This window comes from Dermacentor andersoni, chromosome 3, assembly GCF_023375885.2.
Source record: "Dermacentor andersoni chromosome 3, qqDerAnde1_hic_scaffold, whole genome shotgun sequence".
Lineage (NCBI taxonomy): Eukaryota > Metazoa > Arthropoda > Arachnida > Ixodida > Ixodidae > Dermacentor > Dermacentor andersoni.
Genome location: NC_092816.1, coordinates 146,125,166 through 146,143,753, shown reverse-complemented (window position 1 = coordinate 146,143,753; position 18,588 = coordinate 146,125,166). Strand labels below are relative to the sequence as shown.

The window sequence follows — 18,588 nt, the reverse complement described above, 5'->3', positions numbered from 1 at the left end:
TTCTTAAACATGCGACGCTTGCGTGGATCTACAAGGACTTTTAATCAATCGCTTTTCCCCTGCATGCGTGATTGAATCATGGGATCGTTTGCCTGGTGAAGTTTTCAGTGAACGTGATCCTCAAAAAACTTAGACGCGAGTCCCCTACCCCCCATATAACGCACAGCAAAGGACATTTCTTTAAGGTATAATAAAAGATGATGATGACGATGATGACGACGATGACGAAAAGTCCATAAAAAGGGACGCTGCGTTTACTGACAACTGATTTATTTTTCCGACCGACCAATAAGTGAGCCGGAAAGGTACGTCTAAGGCATAAAGGGGCACGGGGCGGTCACGCCCAACAATGCATGCGCGTGGAAATGCCGCGTGCCTCACTTTACGTTTGACGAAGCTTTCCAGCGTACTTAACGGTTTGCCTGTCGCAATAATAATTATTTATTTATTCAAAAGAACCCTACAGGGTTCGTGCGTCTTTACGCACATTTGGTATCTATATAATAATAATAATAATAATAATAATAATAATAATAATAATAATAATAATAATAATAAATCAGTTGTCAATCACCGCAGCGTGCCGCCTTTGTACGTTCCGTTATGCCGACCTCGTTCTTGACTGACAACTGGCCAGAACGTGTTGCGAAAGGTTGACGGAAATGAAGTGACCACGATTTACAGTGATAGAATCCAGCACGCGATTTAAGTACGATTCATAATTCTTTTTTTAATTGGCAAAGACAGTATCGAAAAACCAGCAAGTGGAGCGAAGTTGGCAGTGAAGCCATGGTACTTCGGATGTACAGTATATACGATTTTAACGTACGTAAACTAGTAGGCTGTTATTAACAACCTCATATACTTAATGCTTAAAATTGCAGTTCGCACCTTATCACGCTTTCTGCGCTTTATTTTATGCGCGTCGCGAAGTAAAAGTGCGCGCGCTAACACGAGTACCGCTCGCGTCCCCAAACGCCAAGCCGCGCACACGATTGAACGCGCGCGAAATTCTGAGCAATGAATGAGAATGCGAGCCAATACATCCTTTGTTCCAGCTCGCTCGGGTCGCCGAGAGACGACGTGCTTGGGAAACCGAAAGTGCATACGTTGCTACGGTAACACATACGCTGCACTGCGTATCACGTGTAAAAACGTCCCCAGTAAAGGCAAGACAAAAAAAGAACTGCTCAAACGAGTTGGAAATTTCCAGTTGAACGAATGATATACTTCCTATTCTGTTTTGACAACTCATGGAGAAAATCCAACAGGTCCAATTGGACCAATTGGTCTCATCGAAGCGCCATAAGCTCCCATTGGGCATCATGAGAAGTCCTGTTGGTTCCAACTGGACATGACTGGAGTTTAATATATCAACTGGTCCCAAGTGGACCCAATTGGAAGTCGCTAGATGAGTAATCTCGTGAAACAAGAAAACATCGATGATGATAATAATAAGAGAACAATTATAATGCGAGTTGTCAAATAAAGATCTTAGTATTTCGGAGGGATCAATGGAGAGAAGCATTTGTCTTTCTCTCAAGTTAAATATATCTCTTGAAATTTTACCAATTTCTCATGAACCACTGGCGCCACTTGGTGAACCAAATTTTGCTTACATATATGAACCGCCTGACACGTACCTCTCATAGTGAAGTGTTGAACGGTGGGTATGCGAACGAAGAGAATTCCCGTAGTGTGCTCATGCAAACGAGTATGCTTCTTGCAACGAGCTTCAAGTACATCCGTTCCATACCCAAGGTTAGGTTAGGCCCATCTAGGCTTTTGTTCTTTTCCTCTGTTTTTTTATGTTCAACGAGTTGAGTCCAACTGAAAAATCCAACTGGACTCAATTTTTTTTTAGAAAACCTGGCGTAGCCATAACACATACACACACACACACACACACACACACACACACACACACACACACACACACACACACACACACACACACACACACACACACACACACACACACACACACACACACACACACACACACACACACACACACCTTTCACGTGCTAATCAGAAAACCTGTCGGACAGGAAACCACAAAAGCATGTAGCTATTATTGCAGAAATAATTTAACACTTCGGAAAACACGAATCGCAGTAACATCGGCTCGATAAACAAAATAATACTTTCTCACTGCTACGACGCCACTTGTCGTCTGCCTACCACCAATGTCGGAATCACTCTTTCCAGCTCGCTTCCAGCGAAGGACTACATCCTCACTGCAGATCGAAAAATTCTGATAGAAAAATGATGCACTGCGTTTTCCGCATTACCACTGCATGATTCGACACTCTGACCTCTGAGCTCTCGAATGAAATAATAAAAAAAAAGGTGCCATAGAAATTGGTTGTCAGTCCCTTTCAACAATAGGCAATATGCCTTCACATTAAAAGGAGACTAAAAAAGAAATACGACAGTTTGTCTTCCTTTTTAGTGTCCTTTATATGCTTTTATTTTAAAATTTAATTATTACTATATAATTTAATTTTTTCACCATTTTATCTAAAAAATATTATTTCCGTTATTCTCACGGTAGATTGATTACACGGAAGATTACACGGCAGAGAAAATAGAAGTCCAAGTTCCAATTTTATAATTTCCTGCCGAAACCTCATTGCCATGTGACCTCACAGATTTCAAAGTACTTTAAAATGTATTTGAGTCGCTGTAGCTCAGTAAACGTGTTCGCGACTTGCCGAGTTCAGTCTTTGGTTCATTCACCATACGATGCAGGTCACGTTAACCGATAAATATATAGCTAGGCCCTAGCGGACGCCGTAAACATATGTGACGTCACCGCGGGCTGGTGCGGGAACTTCGAGCTGGTGTCGCCACAGGTATTTCCCTCTTGTGACTTTGTTGCCTTACCAAGCCTCTTGACAGCAAGATGTTGTTTGCATATTATTAAAGTGTAGCTTACTAAAACACCTGGAACATGTTTCTCTCTTTAGTGTATTTTTAACAGGTTCCAACAATGTCTGAAGATCGCACTTCATCGCTTGGACTCTAATCGCTTGGACTCTAATCCTACCCCGGGCGCTTCATAAATCTTTTATACAGAATTTTTCAAGATCGCCTGAGGCAGATAGTAGTTATAGTCCTTGAATTGTATTCCTCGAAGAGGCAGTCACTACATGCATGAGAAATCCAGATACAGTCGACTAAACAACAAAATTTCATTAACTTTGTTTCAACGAATTACTTTAAGGCACATATTGCAATTTACAAATTGTACCCGGCGAGTAATTCGCAAGGTGCATCCACTTGGAGCGAATTCCCAGGGTGTAACTCGTTTTGAGATACTCATCCCCAGAGTGTGCAACGAAATCAATGCCGTCGGCGTTCCAGTTATTTCTATTGCAACTATATGGACACTCGAGGCACATTTCTGCCGTCGTCGCGATGTTTCGTATAAAGACCAAGGGCGATAACATCGTCGCCGCGCGCCGTATGCTGCCATGTGCGAGGGTGAGCCAACAAAGGTGGCTCAATCTTGCACGCGCAAAGTAGGAAAGTGGGGAGGAAGCGCGCCGTCTTCCGTCGCGTGCTAGGCACCGGGGGGAGGGCGCGTTCTGATCCGAAGGCGCTGTGTATGGCATGGCCGCGCGGACTTTCAAAGCGATCTGCGATGAGGAGAGAGTTTGCCGAGTGCTCAATAGTAATATATGATATTACCAACATTGTTTACTGTGACTGCAGTGAAAGACAAGCTACTTTTCCGAAACTTTCATTGGAACCCGAATGAATAGTGTTAAATTTTTGCTTTAAGAGGAAGCGTTAGCTCGGGTGCTCCTATCTATATACACGTAAAAGGAGAATTCATTTTTCTCGGCAACCACAGCACCAAACTTGACGAGATTTGTTGCGTTCAAAAGAATAAACTTAAAATCTAGTGACTTTTGGTTTCGAATTTTCGATTTAGGTAGTCAATTTTTTAATAAAAATTGGCAAAAATCGCAAATTATCAGAAAACGACACTGTCAAGTTTAGAACTCCGTAACTCTGCAAGAAGAAATGATATCGCAATTCTGCGAATTGTATCTGATAGCACATCTAAAGCAGACAAATTTGATATCTTACACGTGAATCTCAAAAAATTTATTAATATGTATAAAACTTTTGCAGAACCCTTCTAGACAACGTAATAAATTCACGTATGATGTAAAATGACATATCAAATTTGTCGGCTTTGAATGATCTAATGGATGCCGTTTACAGAATCGCGATATCTGTTCTTGATGCCGAGCTATTAGTTTGTAAACTTCGTGCTTCTTTTTTCAAGCTTCTGAATTTTCGAAAATCATTTTAACAAAATTCAAGCCCTAAATCAAAATTCCGCTTGCAACAGTCACTAGAATTTAACTTTCTCTCTCAAATGCAACAAATTTCATTAAAGTCGGTCCAGGGGTAATCTCAGAAAAACGTCTTTGCGCTTTTACATGTATTTGAGTAGGCCGCATCGGAGTTCGGCCCGAGCTAAAGCATCCTCTTAAAAGAAAGCGTTAGCTCGGGTGCTCCTACCTAAATACATGTAAAAGGAGAATTCATTTTCTCGGCAACCACAGCACCAAATTTGACAAGATTTGTTGCATTCAAAAGAAAAACTTAAAATCTATAGTGACTGTCAGTTTCGACTTTTCGATTTATATCCTCAATATTTTATTAAACATTTGCAAAAATCGGAAATAGTCAGAAAACGAAACTATCACGTTTACGTACTTGTAAACGAAACTATCACGTTTACAAGTACGTAACTCAGCAAGAAAAAACGATGTCACAACTCCGTGAATTGCATCTGATAGTACATCTAGAGCGGACAAAAGTGATATGTTACACATGAATGTGAAAAAATTCGATGTAATGGAAATACAGCTTTTGCAGAACCCTTGTACACAACGCAACGCATCTAATGGATGCCGTTTACAGATCCGCGATATCTTCTAGATGCCGAGCTATTAATTTATAAACTACGTGCGTCTATTTTTCTCGAACTTTCGAATTTTTGAATATCGTTTTTACAAAATTCAGGCCCCGAATCGAAATTTTGTTTCCAACAGTCACTAGAATTTAACTTTCTCTTTCAAATGCATGAATTTCATCAAAATCTCTCCAGTGGTTATCTCAGAAAAGTGTTTTTGCGTTATACGTGTATTTGAATAGGCCGCGTCGGAGTTAGGCCCAAGCTAAAGCTTCCTGTTAACACGCTGAGCGGCGCCGCTCAGCGTGTTATACATACATATACAGATTAATGACGCGCGGTTTCTATACTGCCCAGCACACGAGAAAAGATACTTTTTTTTTTGTCACCGAAGAGAGGCACATACCCAGTGACCGAAAAGTTAGCGTGAAAAATGTTCAGCAATCCAGTTCAAGGACGAATTGTATAATCTGCCAGAAGCATTTTCTTTTTTCATTTTATGTAGACTAACAAGTTGGAAGGCGATTCAACGTCTGACATCTATCCAAGACAATGTGTTCGTGAGCGATTAGCGAGGGGGCGATGACAGGGCGGAGTCACTGCCCGTGACACTGTTACTGCGTGACCCGACGAGCACGAGTGCTTCTTTAACGCGACAGCGTGAAGTGACCCGCGTCGCGATAGACCGGTGTCGGCGTCGGTTAGAGAAAGATCGCCCCGAACCACCTAGGCCCTCCGCGTGACCCATAGGCGTTACGGAACTAACTGAATTTCGCGAAGTAAAATGCGTCAAAAAATTCGTAAAGTACGACTTACACACAACCTGCAGACACGATAGCGTCGGACTGCTATTTGAATAGACGAGAAAACATAATTCTGCTACGCGGAAGCTAAAACACGAACCCCTTTTCCAGCTGCAGTTTGAGGTTTCTTAGTAGGAGCCGAGAGCCCCGCTCGGTTCCTTGCAACACCATCCAGATGGCGCTCGCCTCCGCGCATCCGCCGTGGAGAAAAAAAAAAAAAAAAAAAAACTCTCCTTTGTGCATAGCGTTCGCCGCAGGCGTTTCCAGGAAAACATTGCGGTTACCAAAGCTGCAGTTGCCGGGAAGCGCGAGTAGTCACGGTATCCTTCAATGCTATCGCGTTCCACTATAGGATACTACAGCAACCTAGTCATTCGTCATGCCACTCCCAGTCCACAAAAGACGTGGCACTACGTGTGTGCTGATTTGGAGCATATATTTGACATAGCGGTGGAATTCATGCCAATTCCAGCAAACATATAGCATCTATCCAATTCTTGTATGCTGGCTGTGTGGCCATCAAATGAGGTGTCGGTTTGACCCAAACGTTCCAGCCAATTTAGACTCCTTGGCTCTAAAGAAAAGAGCATATGGTTTAAAATCTTAAACCGGTAATTTTCTTGCACATTTCAGTTGGACTTCCCCTTGCACTTTCGCTATTTTTCTTATTTCTTGTTTAACTATACTGTACAGAGGTTCACTAGTGCCGCGTATCTCATTTAATTTTGCACAAAGTTTCATTTTATCATATATTGTTGACCTTTACAAAATCCACTAGCGCCAACTATATTTTGTCTTTATCCTTTATCAAACATATACTTGTTTCAAACTTCGTTCCACCTCTCCAACATTAAAATAGGGCCCTACAAAAGTAGATAACTGTGCTTCAACCTTTTTAAAAGTGCCCGGCAAGAATTGCGATTAATCAAGTAATCGATGAAAAACGCATCGAAAGTGATTAATCGACTATAGACTAAAGTGATAAATACCTAATATTCGTTAATCGAATAAAGGCTAAAATGATAAATACCTACATAATCGTCAATTGAACAAACAAATTAATGGACCATCTCATTACAGTAAGCATTTTCCAGAACCATGTTTTCCACATGTTGTTCACTTGTGCTTTTCTAGAGCGTCAATGTGCCGTGCCCTCATGCCTTCACATACAATCACTTTAATCCCATAACTTTTTGCTTGCTCCGTCTAAATTCCTAGTGTGGTTCTATAGCTTTCTTAATGCTGTTTAGAGAATAAATAAAGAATGCATTCTTTATTTTTGCCCGCACTGGAACCTGAACCTCTAATTTCCTCTGCCAATACTTTCCCCCATCTTAGTAAATTATTCCACCCCGTTTAGCTTGTGTTCTCTACATGCGTTACACTTCACCTTAATTGCCTTTATTCCTGCTGTGCCCTCACGCAAGGGCGCATCTTTTTCTTATGGAACGAACCTCACGTCCCTTATTTTTTCTTTCTGTGCACCGCGTTCCTTGGGGCTACTGTGCACAGTTTGCCTTATAGAAAACCTCAAACTCATGCTGCTGCGGGTGTCATGCACAGCACCTTCGTGCACATCTCTCCTGCGAGGTAGCTTCTCCAAGTGCTTGTGGATGTTTGTTCGATTTTTCTGCTGTTTTTCAGGCGTAATCAGCACAATAGTTTCCAGACGCCATCATCACGGTGTAATCTATAGAAAAGGATAGACAGTTGGGCGAGTTGGTACGGTAACATTATTTTGGCTTCTAGCGCGAAGTGAAACACAGACACAGAAAGGAGCAGACAGGACGAGCGCTCGTCCTGTCTGCTCCTTTCTGTGTCCGTGTTTCACTTCGCGCTAGAAGCCCAAGTAATCTATACACTGCACTTGCCAAGTTGCAATATCTAAACCCGAGGACTAGGGGGCATTTTTTAAATATAGAATGCGTGTGAGGCGGCCTGAGCACCATTTAGTTTGTGCATTTCCCCGTTTTCTTCCGTGCGAAGTCGGCAAAGTTCAAATGAACATAAAACTGGACGTGTCACTGCGTGTTTGTCTTGAAGCAGACAAACCTTGCGGATTATCACGAAATTGGGCTACGGCTGGTTGTATTAAATGTGTGGAACAGTGCAGACTATGGGACCCCGTGCCACCCCCTCATCCCATTACCTGCACCGTTCCATCTTTAGCGACGGCAGGAATCTGAAGACGGCGACACAGAACCAGGTCAGCCGCACCTCACAGCCCGTCTCATTTCTACCAACACTGAAAAGGATGCGGGCAACAGAGTGATTTCACGAGCTTCCCTATGCCACTACTTCCTACAAAACATGCCAGTAGCGATATAGTAGCAGTCCTTGGTGGACTGAACATCAACGACTGTAAAATGCAATTGTACCATGACAAATTAGATGTGCCTGAAACTTCTCGTTAAGGGGGGATGGTACCCAGACTTTAATGCTTTTGGCAAATATCCCAACTTCCACTGGCAACAAACAATTCAAAATTTGCTCAGCTATACCAATGTGTTACTGCTTCTTCCATATGAAAATTTGAACATAAAGGTCGAGTAGTATGTCATTCATGAAAACATAAATGAAACAAATTTGTTAGTTTGGTGAAGGAACATTTAAAAAATAATGCCTTCTAGAGCAATGAAAGTGCTTTCAAGGCTTCTTTACGACATGGGCTTCGTTGCTGAACTAAAAGAAATAAATTGTACAATTGCGTCCCTCAAATACAATTTTTTTTTTAATTTTACATTCTAACAAGGCAGTTTTTGGATTGAGAAATTGGTAAACAAATATAAGTTTTCAATGAAAAATTATATTTTAGTTCAGCCTCTGCAACGGCCCCTGAACAATTACCGATTAATATTTCAAAGAAAAACATTCATTATTGCTGAGAAAATGTTCTTTATACAAGTCAAAATGGTGTTTTCAGAAATCCTGTTTGAAGTTTCGACCATCCTAGTATGCACTTGGGCATAGTCTGCAGCATCATCTGCATCAGATTTCTTTACCAAGCCTTTTCTGGCACTTTCCTTGGCCTTTCTTCGTTGCTTGCATTACTGCTGCATTACTTTATTTAAAGTGAAAATTGCAACAAAAGCAATCTTTTTAGAAGGCGCGCCCACTTTCACGAGCGGGTGTGCATCAGAAGCGCGATTTTTGACTCGCTTGTGGTGCAACTACAACTACAAGCACACCCCTCGCAGGACATGTTCTTCATAAGATTGGTCCTACTTTAAAAAAAAATGGTGTTTGGGGTACCATCCCCCCTTAAACTTCAGGCGGAAAATCCACAGTGATATTCTCCTGGGCATTCCACTCATGCTGCCTTGAACCCAAGCCACACTGACAGTATGTGCTCTGAACGTGGTGAAATTCGTTCATTTTTGCCACCAAGTTGGGCATGAATCAACTTCGTTTTATGCAACAATGGTGATTTCACCAGTGGGCTTTCACAAGGTGGACCTCCCTTGCACGATTCTGGCAAAGGTCCGTCTTCCCTAAGGGTTTCACTACCAGTGCTGAAGCTGCCAGTGTGACATCCGGACACAGATGCCAAACTATACAAAATCGAGGAACATCCCAAACTTTTCCCCCAAGGCATATACACAACCCTAGTGAAAAGTGAATGCTGGTGAAACCTTCACAGGTACTATAACATTCTACACACAGTGAAAAACTTGACCAGTCGGTGAGTGCTGCAGAAGCCCTGGACAAGAGGATCACGGCTAGGCCTCCGATGGCTAAAGGTTTTTGCCTCAAAAAACGATTGCCTTGTACTTAGTGCAGAAGCAAGGTCTAGCAGGGCTGCCATCTGCATGCACTAGATGTGTTGAGGAAATCTGTTGCCTTATGGCCTTGCGATATCACCTCGCCCACGCTCTATGTCCATGTCAGGCCAATACAGCATGATGTGTAATTCCTGTGCACAAATAACAATAGTGGCTATCAAGGTACACTGAAAGTGGCAGAGATCTCTTTTTGCACCATCAAGCACCTATAGCACGATGTAGATGGAGGGGCTGTCGCACAAATATGCGGTACGCTCACAATATCCAAGACCAAAAAAAAGAGTGCTGGAAATGTTGCAATGCCCACTTTCAGAAGCACGAGGCACAATGTCGCGGAAGAGCGCCAAAGTTGAAAGACTGCTTGGTCATCAACTTCTAGAGTGTTGGCAAGACCAAAGATCCAGCCAACTCTTCTGGATGATTACGGAGTAAGAACTGCCACCCAAGAAACAAAGCTCGCGGCGCATTTCAGGCAGCGAGCGCTTCCGCTGTCGTACAGGTTGCTTAGGGTGCAAAGAAAAAGGGAGGAGGCGCGGTGGTCGCCATGGCTAACTCCATCCTCGATTTCCACTGAGTGTTGCGCGTTTAGATGCCTCAGCAAGTGTGGCCCGGGAAGCGCCTGCCTTTCCCGATGCCAAGACGAGCGTCCGGCAAAAACCTTGCAGAGCCGCCCTGCCAGACCACACACACTGCAAGCAAAGAACTCACATCCACTCCTGCCCCCATCACACACACACACGTACACGTACACACACACAACAGGAGGGCTGTCCGATATAGAAACGGCTTTTATTCGTTTCCTGTTTGCCGCAACACACACATCATACACAACATGCATCACACACGCACTCCACCCACAGCAATGACCAACTAAAGGTAATACACATCTTTGTTGTGCACGCTCACTTTACACCAAGACCACAGAGCAAGAAAAAGGGAGAGAAAAAAAATGCACGCACTCTCTTCTCACTACAAAGAGAAACAGGCTGCTCGCTGCTGCTCTTGTTGTTCCACATGCTTTTTGGCAAGTATGCGCAATGCGAAGGCAGAGTTCCTCAAGCTAAGGTGCCGGAGCATCGGTCAGAAGTCGCTCGTCGAAGGCGCTGAAGGAACAGAAACAGGCACAAATAACCTCAATGTGCAGGTGCTGTACCTCTTGCAAAAGAGCGCCGTTCAACATGAATCCACCCTTTGTCGGTTACGCCAGCGTGCTATCCCTTGGCAGAAAGCCCGGCAGCATCTGCCATGCTGCGATATCGCCAATGTCCATTACAGAGCCTGGTTGTTCCAACAGCACTTCTTGTCATGCGTGCCAACAGGTGTGCTACCTCTTACAGCAGAGCCACACATGTACACTGTCAACGAGAGCCAAACGATAAGACGGCAGCACCCCTGCCAATGAAGAAAAAAAGGACGTTCTGACCAATGTGGCTGGTAATTTCCCAGGCTCGCATCACACAGCAAGGCAGCCAGATTTGCACTTTCAAGTAATACAAATGACACACTGTCCAGAGTCTGGTTTTAGGACTAGGTACGTTGGGCACTCGCACTCTCGTTCCAAAAACCATGTGCACACAACAAACAAAGCATTTACAGTTATTCCCCTCTGGACTATGACCATCAAAACACATCATCACATCAGCCACAAGGCATCGGAAAAAGTTGTTCCAAAGATGGTCAACAAGTTTTCTTTGACACTCATACATTTCATTTTGCTCCTCTCACATTCTATCATCATTTCGTAAGCATATCTACACACCAATCTCACTTCGCATGTCCAAAATTTACATCAGCTAAATGGAAACCTTGGGAAATTACCAGCCTGCAACACCAGCCTGCACAATGTGAAACTTGCCACAAGTCATTTCGTGCTAAAAGCGTCACAGCTCACACAAAAGTGTTATTCAAAACCACACGCACACACCCTTTTAAAAAGAAGTTACAAACAGAACCCAAGAAGGAAGTCTACAACAATATAAACAGCGTTGCCACAATAAATTCATAATTTTATCCTCATCTGCACAGCACATACTGTCCTCCCGCCTGGCAATTCACTCTGTTAAAGGTGACAAGTCATTTCTGTGAGTGCGTGCCAGTTTGTTTTCCAGACAATGGGTATCATCATGCACACCGCAAGTTTAAAAAAAGTGAGGATGACAAAAGAGAAAGTTACAATCGTCTTGCTATGTACACATCCACAAATGGGTGCACCACTCATTAAAAAAAATATATGTATATAACAGAAGCAAGCAATCAAGGAGGCAAACCACATCAAACATCAAACCCCACTAAAAACAGAGCTAACTGACAATGACCAATAGAGGCATTTTCGCACCCTCGTGTACAGAGCCCATGCTTAGGGAGGACTACCAGCTGAGCCGTGCCAGCTGCACCGAGAGAGGTGTGCACAAAGCGCTGCAGTCTACCTTGGCCACCGAGGCCCGAGCTTCAGCTCTGGGCAGCATCTGCATTCGTGACAGATGACGCAGCCATTGTGGTCCAAGGCAACCATTGGCCAACTGCTCAAGTAATTGTGTCTAGTATGGGTCAGGACAATGTAGGAGAAAGAACACGAGGTTTTTCTCCAACAGGTGCTGTGAAAATGGGATTGTGTTTGCATGGACAAACTGGCCAATGTTGATGCCTGCAAGTCCATGCCCTCTGGTCCAAGCTGTGCTACTGTATGTCTTGCACTGTTCACAACCAGTCGGAACTTTTTTTTCATATTTTTTGACCTCGCCACAGGTTCACTGGTTGACATCTACGCAGGAAGCAGCTGGCATAGGCCGAACCGGTAGCCGCACCTTCCTCCTTTCATCAAGACAATGGCAGATGGTGGTGTCGGTGGCAGAAGCAGCAGCAGCAGGTTTTCTCTTATGCACAGCTAGGCTAGCTCCTGCTACTCCAATGGATAGTGTGGACTGCACAGATGCACCCGCTATGTACACACGCCACATGCAGTGATTTCGAGGAGAGTGTCGCATCCTACTCAAAAGCCACAGCCCGAGGCGGGAACCCTGGGGCTCATTTAGCAGCACGACTGCACTCGCCACGCATCCAATCAACTGGTCACAACACACACAGAGTCTCAGGAATGGCAGAACCATTATTTGTGAGATGAGATGTCATCACTGTATTGGTCAATGCCAAAGAGTGTTGTATCGCAATGTGTGACACGAACGACGCGCAACTTTTAGGCAAGACATCATTTGGCGGAGGCCGACTTCTGAAAAGCTGCCCTTTGCACTTTCACCTTGAGGTCTAGGGAGAGGAATTGTGCAAGACGCAAGGCCTTGAGCAACTCAGCCACCAAATTCCTATGACCTAAAGATTTATGGATGCTCTTGAGAACTGTGAAATGGAATACTGTAATCGAAATCAATGATTAATTACACAATCCGAGAAATTTGGCTTCTCCCAAGCGATCCTCTAGTCCTAGGAAGCGGAAGAGCTAACGGCATAAAGCGGCTAACTTTGGCCTCTCTGTGGACACACTGTTTATAGCCATGAGGGGGGGGGGGGGGGTGAAAGGTTTGTCACAACTGCGTTTAATAAGTAAGAGCACCTGGCACTCAAGTTATTTTTTTTTTTCCTTTCTTTTGAAGCGTCACGAAATCTACCGGAGACAGCTGATGTAAGCTTCCTCAACGAAGGAACAGAAAACTTATAAGGTGGCACAATTTCCAGGCACCAAAGAAGTGAGAGCAAACATGAAAATATTTGGGCAGCGGAATCGCTGCAAATGTGTACAGGTACTTTGTATCCGAGGAGACCGTGCAATAGTAATAATGACAACATACAGCAGGGAGTGCGAACCCGCAAGAGTGTTTCCTTCGAGTGAAGCCCTCTTTCCCTCAATGTCAGCTCACTGCAAAGCTACCAAAATGCTTCTTTCCTTGTTGAACACACTTGCGAGGCTCAAGCAATATATACAGCAAGCACAACACCGCTACGAAGCTGCAACAACTGCATGAGAGACTCGACCCCTTTGCTCACAGCAGCGCCTTGTCGCTTGCTGCAGCCAAAGATCGTGCAATGCAGCTAGGAGAAAAACGCTGGCTGCAGAAAGGAACCCACTCTTGCAAATCGCCTACAAAGCCCAAACTACCGCACACAGTTGCACGTGCCCTGCCGCTACTACTACTGCCCTGCAAAGTGAAAGGCATTCATTTCCAAGCAGATGTGGCCAGCCAGACCAGGAGGCCACGATACGAACAAAAGCACTGGGTAATGACCACTCTGCCTTCCACGTGCCACAGAGATGTGCAGATGGATTTACAATGAAGTGTGCCTGCCTTTCACCAGTACCGAAAGCATACAACCAGACACAAAGTACTCGAAGTACCTTATCGCCTCCTCTCTGCCCACACCAAAAGTAATCGGAAGAATGCATGCCTAAAGTGCAGTGGCAACTGTGTGGATTTTTTTTCCCCCTCTAGTCAGTGCACAAGACGTGATGGAATCGGGAGCGCTAGATCCTGCACCAAAAGTACAAGCCAGTAATGAAAGCAGTGCAGTCACACGCATGCGCGTGGAGGTCACAATGACAGTGGCGTTACGATCCGAAGGAAGCTTTGGTTGCTGAAGCAAGCAGAGGCTTGAGACACAGATGTGCAGCGAGCCATAGAATGCCAGGCTGACACTGTTCCAGGCACCCATCATCCCTAGCTGATGATGCAGCAAACTCTGCTACATAATGTACACTGAAAGTACTATTGGCCACAATAGTTTGAGGCATTCCTGTCACCAAAAGGAAGACGAGCGTGTGACTGGCTCACAGAGAAAGGCAAGCCGACAGCAACAACCGAAAGTGAATTTCTTATAAACCTATCTAAGCAAAGCCAGCTAGCTATTCAGCACACAGCAAGTTGTCGCACGTGTATAAACTCTCGCCTTGTACCCTGGACAGGCATACGGAGCAAGAGAAAGCCCAGATAAGCAGAGCCACCAGAAGAAAAGTTGGCTCATCACACAATGCACCGATAACGCAGCCGTTGCCTAAACTGACAGGTACGCACTATCAGAGGAGCCACATCTGCGCCGATGACAGCTCCTCGTCACTGCTTCTTCGCACTCGAGGGAGCACTCGTACTTGAAAAGTGCTCTGCAAATGCACTCTCACAGTTGCGCAAAGTTAGGCGTTCTCTGCGCACCAATCTGCAATCACACTACCCAGGGCTGTCATAATCATTTGGGGCATCAGCAGTGGCAACTAGATTATTCAGCATGAGCGTGCCAATCGACTTGTAAAATGCAATGCAGCGATTGTTTCCTGTGCACCGGTCAAGGCAAGCAGGAGGCATGAATGCTCATGGTGCCTGTGGCTACATACACCGAGAGAATTTCTCGTGGCCCCCAACACCCACTCAAATGCGCAGTAAAGACAGGTGTGTCCCAGCTCTTCATTCATGGTTACCTGCACACAAATGCACTGTAAAAAAAGTGCGGCATCCAACTTTTCAGTTTAAGGTTACAGCACGACACTCGTCCAAAGGACAAGAAAGCTGCAAAATGTAAAGGAACGGCCAATCAATGCCGGGCCTCAGATACCATGAGCAGTCAGACGGCCTTCGCCTTTTTCGCCTACAAGAAAGAATGGGAGCGCATCTTAAGCATCCCGCCTCACGCATGCAATATGCACAGAACAACTTGCTCTAGAAATGATACAGGTTTATGTACAGCAGAAGGAAAGGGAAAAATAGAGAGAAGAGAGAGAGAGAGAGAGCAGTGGCAAGAGACAGACTCCTCCAGACACGCACCATGCACGCCTTAAATACACGTGACATTCGCACGAGCTTTTGTCCTCGCAGGCCCCACACACTTGTAATGCATCTGCCCAGAAGGAGGAGGGAGGCCGGCAGAGGCCCACGCGAACCACCAGACACACCCACACGCACAGGCCAGACATACCACACGACACCCGGACGGAGCTGCTGGCGGCCGCGCCACCTCCCTCCTCCCGACCCGCACCTCCAACGCCACCCCCTCTGCAGCAGCAGATTTCCCCCGCCAGTACAAGCCAGTGCATGATAAGGACTCTCCCTGTTACAACCTCCCCGGGGCGGCTGCACCAGTGCACTCGGGCGGCCATGGGAAAACAGCAGTCAAATGCATTAGCCGAGACAACGCGCATTTCACTTTGATCGTACCAATTGTGCAGACATCCTCACGTGGCGCCCAGAGGCATAAGAGGCAGTGGTGGCATCTTTTACCCTCTACTATTCACCACGTGCCCCTCCCGTGCCTGGGACCAATCGCGAGACCAATACAAACTTGCCAAGTGGCTGACGGGGGACCAATGCGGCCCCCAGAGTGCACCAGTGCCACCAGAGAGCGGGCAGACCAAACGGTCCCCCAGTGAGCGCAGCCGCTCAGGGGGAGACGGACATGCCGAAGCCCTGCTTGCCCTCGCGCTGGGGCCAGGGTCCACCTTGGCCCGCCCCGGCATCACCGGAGCCACCCGCCTGCCCGGCTCCTCCTTGTCCCATCCAGCCCAAGAAGGAGCCCGACCCGCCAGCACCCGAGTTAGGCGGCGGGGGCCCCCCGGGACCCTGGTCTCCTGCGCCCCCCTGGAACGACCCCCCGAAGAGCCCAAAGCCTGCTGCCTGCCCTAGGGCTGCCACTACGGCAGAGCTGAGAGGCAAGGTCGCAGCGCCCAGGTTGAGCGCACCCATGCCCAGTGTGGGAGGGGTGGTGTTCACACCCTGTGGTTGCGTGGCCTGCGCCTGTGCCGCCCCAAGGGGCCCCATGCCCAGGCTGCCGCCAAGGAGGTTTGGCAGGTCAGCGCCACGATGTGCTCCCCCGGCTGCCTGATGGCCCCAGCCACCGTGAGGTGCCAAGTGGTGCGCGCCCGGAAAGGGCCCTGGTGTCGCATATGCTGCACCCTGACCGGCGGGCCGGCCCACGTCGAGAGGCCCGCCCCTGTGGGCGGGGCCAGTGCCCGGGCCCCTTCCCCCGGCGCCCCCACCTGCCCCTCCGCCGCCACCTGCGAGCGGCCCCAGAGCGTGGTGGTGCGACGAAGGTGCCGCCTCGCTCTTCGGCACCGCGTTGCTGACGTGAATGCTGGTGCCGCGAATGATGTGGTCCTCGCCGCACAGTGATTGTGCCACGTCTGGGTCGACGAAGGTGACAAAAGCGAACGCACGGAATGGCTTGGGGATAAACACATCCGTCACCTCGCCGAACTTGGAGAAGTAGTCACGTAGGTCATCCGAGCTCAGGTCCTCAGTGCAGCGGCCCACGAACACCTTGCGGCTAAGCTCCGATGCCTGGCCGTCCTGCAAGAAACCAAAGAGTTTACGCCACATTTCAATACCACAATAATTCTGATAAAACAACACTGCACACAAGATAGCTGTAAGACAGTACAGGCCTTTGTATGTAGGTAAAACTTGGTTCAGGTTCAATTTTTGCATGCTTAGCAGGTCCTTACATTTGGCACTCAAAATTTTGTCCAGTAACAAGCCTTCTAGACAATAAATGGTAATGAATCTACGCTCAACTACAGTGGTGAAAGAGCCTTGGCAGAGTTTCGCCTTCTGCTATGGCATGCTCATTGTGAGCACACAACTATAAGTACACCGTTTAAGGAGTCCAAACACTATGCTAAACCTTGCTATCGCTCTCACTGCTTGGCCCTTAGGACAAAACTTGCTTCTTTTCTTTCACATGCTTTCTGGTTGTGTATGAATGTTCATGACATCAAGGTGAGCTGATGCAGGAACCGTAACACTTTCCTGTCCATGCTTATACCCATCGATAACCCACTATTGATGGTTTCAACTGCAAATTTTGCCCCGCTTGGGGTGCTACAGGACAGCTAGCATCAACCAACACATAAAAAAGGAACAATTCCTTTAGTTCCACTTTCGTATTTCTTTTTTTTCACCACGGGGGGATTTTCAAAGCGCCTTTTAGTTGGGTATATCAGGCGCTCGTGGCTTCCAACATGGTGTTGACGTCGTGTGCAGATGTCCTTCGGAAATGGCAAATTTGGACGTATTCCGATGAGTCTGCGTCAATTTTTTTATGGTTGTAGCAGCACAGGCTCGGAAGATGATTCAGACTAGTCGGACTTTAGCGTGGATGGCAAAAGTGCATCATATAGCGCCGGAACCTCAAGAGGCATCCGCCAGCAGATTTCGTTTTCTACTCCAAGCCATTTTGTCGCTGCCGTGCTGAGACCTGAAGGTATCCGGTGTGTTCTAAAGGTCACAGTTTCCATCTGCCGGATGTCAATGTTGTTTGAGCAGGACCACTTGGCTGTGGCAGTACAAAGAGTGTAGTTTTGCGCAAGAAGGCTGCCCGGAGTGGACCTTGACATGGCGCAATTATTGCACTCCGCAGCGCAGCACGGTGGTTCGTAAGAGCTGCCACACGAGCCAGACAGCCACTAGGGCTAACATTTTCCTTTGTACATAAGGAACTTCCACAGCTTATAGTGGCAGGAATGTTGTATATAGCCTTTTTGTTCAAAATATATATTTCGAAATTTTTTTATGTTCTCTTGGTGCAAAGTGGCACCTATGTTTTTACAGAGTTTTCTCGGTTTTGTAACAAACTTTTTATTAACTCTTTTTCAAATTGTTAATAAATGTTCGCTTGAAAGTACAGTGGACTCTCTTTAAACAGAACCTCAAGGGACCAGGGAAATTGGTTCCGTTTATCAGGAGTTTCATTTACTGAGAGACAAAGCTGAATACAATTGCACGGATACAAAACCAACCAACCAACCAACCAACCAACCAACCAACCAACCAACCAACCAACCAACCATGAGGTTGGCGTTTCGTTTAAGAGGCCGTTCTGTCCAAGAGGAGACATGGGCTGTTGAGATAACTTTGTTATCTCTTCATCAAATCTGATAAAACTGCATATGCTCATCCAGTGTGTTGTGTTTATTATAAATATCTAATAACAGTAAAACCTCGATATATAGAATTATTGCGTATATTGAACACTTTCTGTATCACCTGGAAAATCGCTTGCCTTTTTAATTTTTTTTTACTTCGAACAGGGTCAGATGTAAAACGAACATATTGAACTTTGCCCCCCCAGACCACGT

At 46.0% G+C, this 18,588-nt stretch overlaps 1 protein-coding gene across 2 annotated transcripts in view; it reads right to left on the bottom strand.

Annotated features, from left to right (window-relative positions):
• Positions 1-10,294: 10,294 nt before the first annotated feature.
• LOC126525079 (TAR DNA-binding protein 43-like) overlaps positions 10,295-18,588 on the bottom strand; it is a 36,219-nt gene continuing 27,925 nt past the window's right edge. For both annotated transcript variants that reach the window (XM_050173141.3, XM_050173142.3), the window contains exon 4: positions 10,295-16,801. In XM_050173141.3, coding sequence (XP_050029098.1) covers positions 15,896-16,801 — 906 coding nt within the window. In that variant the 3' untranslated portion in view covers positions 10,295-15,895. The remainder of the gene's footprint in view (positions 16,802-18,588) is intronic.